We start from the raw sequence: 5521 nt of genomic DNA, 5'->3' as shown, positions 1-5521 counted from the left end.
GTAGCCCTTAAGCACCACTTTAAGACGCAGCCAACCTTCCCCTTCTTTCTATCTGACCTCTGATTAGCGCTGCCGATTGCGGCTGCGACTCTTACAGCACCACAACGACCACTAACATCGAAAGTGCTCACCAGTAGTCTAGCCTTGCATTGGCCACGTTTAACCCTGCCATCTGCTGTGGTTGAGATTGCGTGACTGTGTGCGTGTGTACCGTTTTAGACGAGCCGAAGATTCCACCACCACGTCGTGAGGACTTTGACGGTAATTTTCATAGCCGCCACCTAACCCCACTCGCTCGCTCGTTCGCTCACTCATCCACTCATCCACCTGTGCGTTCATCCGCTCACTCCCATCTAGTGTCGCCGAGCTAGCTTTAGTGTGTGCGTGTATGTGCTTACCTCCCTAGTTCGAGCTCCTCTCTCGTGGTCTCTTCGTGTCGACCCACCACAACACATTACATGATCACTCATACATCCACCAACTCTCGCTGTGCGGTTCGCAACCGCACCCCTCGACAGCACAGCCACTACCAACACTGTGGTCCATAAGACGGTTCCCTACCTTTCCTCTATGCTATTCTACTGCCTTTCAGTCATTCCGAAGTCGTTGTTCAAGTCGGTTCGGACAACCATCCAAAATCCTACGGTCCATCTGCTCTCCGAGGACGCCGCCTGCATCGCCTACATCCGGCTCACCCAGTTCACCGACAAGTAAGTAGTCTGACCCCTTGGTCCCTCTTGAGCACAAGATTAATCTGCCATATTCTCCCTCTCCGAGTTCGTGAGTTATGCTTTCTCTAGTAGTTCAGTAAAATGTGAAGTTTGAATATTGCTGAAAAAATTGCATTTCGTCATTTTTCCTTCCTTTTTATTCCCCAGAACTTTTAAAACGCACTTTTACAAAACTACTTTTAATTTTACTCGATAGCATTAGTTAACTCAATGTGAAGTTCCATCATGTAATTTTATTTTTTCCGAAATTGAATCCCCTCTTTGATCCCTGTGTTTTGTATACCACTGTGATCAAAATATATAAACGGAATGCCTCGATGAGATGTAGGATTTGACATCGGTCCCTAAAATCACTTTCTGAGCCATCCCCCTTCCTGATTCGTCAAGTCCCTTAAGTTGTTGGCATTTTTCTGCCTAATTTGGCTTAAGGTGTGGGGAAGTTTGGCGAAGGAGGTGCATGAAAGTTGCGGAGTGTCCCACTAATATCCCTTAGGCGTGCAGGGTGGTGTTTATTTTTCCCATTTTCATACACTTGCACCCATTCTCCGTCTTGATGCCCTGTATTCCGCTGTAATTAAAAAGTATGTCGGAGACCAGTTATTGAGGTGTCTTCGATCAATTGTTAAGTGGTTTTCCTCCCCTTCTTCTTTTTCAAAGCTTTTAGGTTATTCTTTGGGAAAAGGCACAAATTTCCTCTTACGTCCTCTGTTCAGTTAGAATGCGAGAGTGTGAGGAAGTTACGCCCTATCAAGACAGATGACCTTGGAGCTTATTAGAGCCGGCTTTTTGCGCTTTACTTAACGAAAAAGTAGAACACGAGCGCTTGTGGACCGGTCCATTATCGTTACGAAAACAGCAATTCCTACATGCAAAAAGTGGTGGGATGTGGATGAGAATGAGCCTCATTCTCATAAATCAGCAAGCATCCCTGTTGGCAACGCATTCATCCACCATCGATTCATTTGTTTCTCGATCACATTCAAATCGAAGACGTATTTTCAAGACAGGGGTTTCGTCCACACTCTGCCCCAATTTAATCGATGCCCACAATTGGATACTCCACACCGGTCACATTTAGTGGGAGGAGGGGAAGGCGGAGAAGGGACAATGCAATGACATTTCACGTTTATACATGTTTCCCACACCAACCTTTTGATGGTAAAAGTTTGTCGGGATTCTTTTGGTCTCATTGGGTTACCATTGAAAATGCCTCTATTTATGCAAGCACAGGCTCCTATGTCTTCTGCGACGCCCAAGTTACCTTTAAAAGATGTTATCAGACATACTAGACAAAAAATAGTTGCATTTATAAGCCCACTAAATCCATGCCACTAGTGAGGACCGAATCGCTGAGGAGCACTTTGTCTAGGGTTGAAACAAACATTGCTCCAACGCCCAGCGCCCATCCTGTTTTGAACATCGTCTACGGCGTTTCCTGTGATCACTCTTTCGTGATCATAACATTTTTTGAATAAATTGGAGTAAATTTTAAGGCAGGGAAGAGGATAATGTGGCGACTTTCCATCACATCGGGAAGACTTCAGAATTCAGCGCTTCCTTGGCACCTTGGTAGACCACCATGGGATTCACCTATCACGTCTTGTTTGAGAAATATTCTGTACTGACTGATTTTTTTAAGCATGGCTAATGACTAAACGATGCTCTTTTTTATGTCGCTCTAGCGCTGACTACTAGGCGACATTAAATAAGAGTTTATCTTTAATGAGCGATGTAGTTTTGATAGCTCTTCAGCTGATTCTCCTTCTGTGACATTCTGCGCGTAGTCACTGGCCAATTCCTTTAGGTGTGCGCCTTCTTCGTACCGTTAATGAGAGTTACTGTTCTTTGCAAGAGCCACATCCCACTACTCTATCGCCAGTATGGGTATCGCGAAGTAGCTTGCTAAGCTGCTTGAAGACTGATATCATAGCCTTATACCACCAACATGGAGGCTGATTCTCGGTAGCTCAATACAGTCTCTTGTAATTACCCGAATGACGGCTTACGAGCTTGTGTATCACGATTAGGTTGGTTCATAACCCCTTCCAGAAGCAAATGCTATTGGCCGGTTTCCCTTCTCCGCGTTTCAGGTCGGACGTGTTGTACACGCAGCAGACGGAGGAGACACGGGTATGGGCGCGCCGTCATGGAGTCTGGCAGAATGTGCACGTGCATCGGTCCTGCCTGAACACGCCTGGACAGTCGAACAACCCTAGTGGGTCTCTCAGCACCGCAGCCAGCATCGCCTATCCCCTCTGATGGGTTGATCCACCGATTCGGATCTGGACCCGAGTCCCCGTAGTGTGTGTACAGACAGCCCTTGTACCACCACACCGACACTATTAATCCACTTTCTCCCCCCCTCTCTTAGTGTTCTCTTATTGGTGCTTTCAACTCAATCTCTCCGTCAGCTTATCTCCTCCGCCACAGCCACCTCCTCGTAACCTCGTGAGTGTGCATTCCATCTGGCTGAGCTAGGCCCTTCCGCCCTGTCTCCCTCCCTCCCCTTCCCTCCTCTCCTGCTGTCGTTCGCGCGCGGACCGACCAAATGAGGCATCTATTTATCGCCGATTAACTCACCGATATACTCACTACTGATTGATTGTGCTCCTTTTGTTTGTATGCAATCCTTCACCCACTCTATTTATCGCAACCGAGGAAAGACGAAAAGAAGCTTGTAGTGTGTTGTTGAATTCTCTTCCCTTTGCCCCTATCTCCCGTCCGTCCCACCCTCCCTTTCTCTCCTTCCACTTCTGTTCTATAATAATATCTCAATGTGCTGATGGTGGTGGTGCTGCTGGCCCGCGTGAATGAATGCGAGTGTGGATGTATTTATATTATATTATCCGGGAAGAAAGCAACGACAACCTACACAAATACACACACATATATACGCATACTCGCATACACACCCGCAACCACATGCGTACAAATTCACTCAAATAAAGCCATTTCTGCGTGAAGACTCCCTCACTCCGGGCAGACGGACACGAGGTCATGGAGGATTTGTGGCTTCTTCGTGAGGTGAGTTTGAACCAACCGAAATGGGGGTAAGTGCGGCATCACTATGCACATGTATGAGAGGCGCCCAAGCAGCGTCGAAAGAGATCGTCCTCGTCAGGTGAACCGGCCGATCCAACAGTTCTGCACAATTGTCACCGTAGAGTGAGGCCTGCCTCGAGTGAATACAAGCCAAGTTGGGAACCTATTTGTCTCCAAATCGTGTCCAGCTTAGCTGTTAATGAAAGGTTCGAGGGCGCGGCGGATGCGGAATACCTCGGACGTAGAGCTGCATTTAGGTCCACAAAAAAATAAGGTGTCAATTTCAAATCCTACGAAAACGGGAAATGGGTTTTCTAACTTCACAGTTTCCATCATTCAGCAACTGGTTTCAGGGTAAGTGAGACTGGCTGGTTGTAACGATTCCTGCGCCTCAAGCTCTTAAGCGGTTGTAGGCGTAAAGAGGAGTCGTCGTGGTTGGACGTGTGTTAGCGTGTCAAGTGGCTGCCTCCATCTGGTAATTCTGTCATGGATTTTTTCATCTTTAGCGTGAAGCTAGGTGTAATCGTACTAGGGGGATGGGAGTGGGTTTCCACCATACGGAATGCTATAAACAAGTTTGCCAAAGGACACAAATTCCTTCTTTGGAAACGGAGGACGTGTTTGGGTGCGATCTCTCGGTTTTTTTTGTGTTAAAAAATGATACCTAGTGAAGGCAACGAATGGCAATTTGGAAACATTGGTGTTTTGTCTGTGCTAAGAGTAACCCATAGGTATTGATGGTGTTTACGCTTCTGGTGTAGTCCGTGCAAGATAGGATGAAGGGTCCGGAATTGGCATGATAGGTGGTGTCTGGAACTGGCGATCCTTTGTTTTCGCCGTCTGATTGGCAACTTTCCCATTGGTTGGTTTTAAACCAATCAGATGCCTAGCTACGGATGGCCAGGCGTCAAAATCTACTGCTATTTAGTTGCGTACATTTTCGTGGAACGATGAATTTAAAGAAAAGCAAATCATTAGATCCATTATAAGATGGAGGTCGTGTGTGCTAAATATATTGAGAACTGAGCTGCCTCCAATGTTCTCATTTAATCCTAATTAAGAGGAATTGTCTCCGAGGGCCAATGAATTTAAAAGTAAGGTGAATATAGTAAAATAAGATGTTTTAAAAATACACCTAACTACGAAAAGGTTATAAAACAGCGTCAGCGTTTGACAAATGTCTTAATTGTGAGTTCGATAACCATGACCAGTAATGGCAAGAGATCGGGCATCAATGATTAGGAGTTAGCCCCTGGAAGATTATCAGTGTGTACGTAAATACAGCGATTCTTCGCAATTTTTTTGGCAAATAACCTTACGGAAGGTACTTAGCACGGGGGATATGCCTCCTGCAGAAAAGAGCCGAGTCTTTAAAAATAGTTTTCCCGGTGAAGGTCTTTTCGATTATCTATCCCCTTGCAAAGAACCAAATGTTAATCCGGAAAACCAAAGCATGTGGGGTTTCAACGGATGGCATTCACTCTGCAATTCAGTTGCATCGCGTAACCCTTATTCAAATTCAGCGGAGGGAAGGAGAATAAAATGACCATGTTTGCGGGAGAATTGTTTGCAGAAGTGGTGCACAATTAAAGTGGACGACGTTTCAGTGTCGGTCATGGAATTTATTCGGCGAAATTATACCTACCATAGAATCTTCATTGGCGTAAGTTCTCTGGGCGAGCTCAATCCACAATCGCTTGCAAGGCGTTACCAACACACACTATTTGGCCGGATTGATTTGATCTGGG

General features: G+C 46.0%; 1 protein-coding gene across 1 annotated transcript in view; it reads left to right on the top strand. All coding sequences in view use genetic code 11, as the record gives it.

Moving 5' to 3' along the window:
• EGR_06207 (Calcium/calmodulin-dependent protein kinase type II delta 2 chain) overlaps positions 1-2990 on the top strand; it is a gene marked incomplete at both ends in the record, with an annotated part of 39129 nt that extends 36139 nt beyond the window's left edge. Inside the window, 3 exons of the mRNA XM_024495456.1 lie at positions 220-261; positions 593-710; positions 2822-2990. Coding sequence (XP_024350087.1) covers positions 220-261; positions 593-710; positions 2822-2990 — 329 coding nt within the window. The remainder of the gene's footprint in view (positions 1-219; positions 262-592; positions 711-2821) is intronic.
• Between the last annotated feature and the right edge of the window lie 2531 nt (positions 2991-5521).

Source organism: Echinococcus granulosus (genome assembly GCF_000524195.1).
Source record: "Echinococcus granulosus chromosome Unknown EG_S00053, whole genome shotgun sequence".
NCBI classification, from domain to species: Eukaryota; Metazoa; Platyhelminthes; class Cestoda; order Cyclophyllidea; family Taeniidae; genus Echinococcus; species Echinococcus granulosus.
The sequence above is the reverse complement of the archived record's forward strand: the minus strand, read 5'-3'. Positions and strand labels throughout refer to the sequence as shown.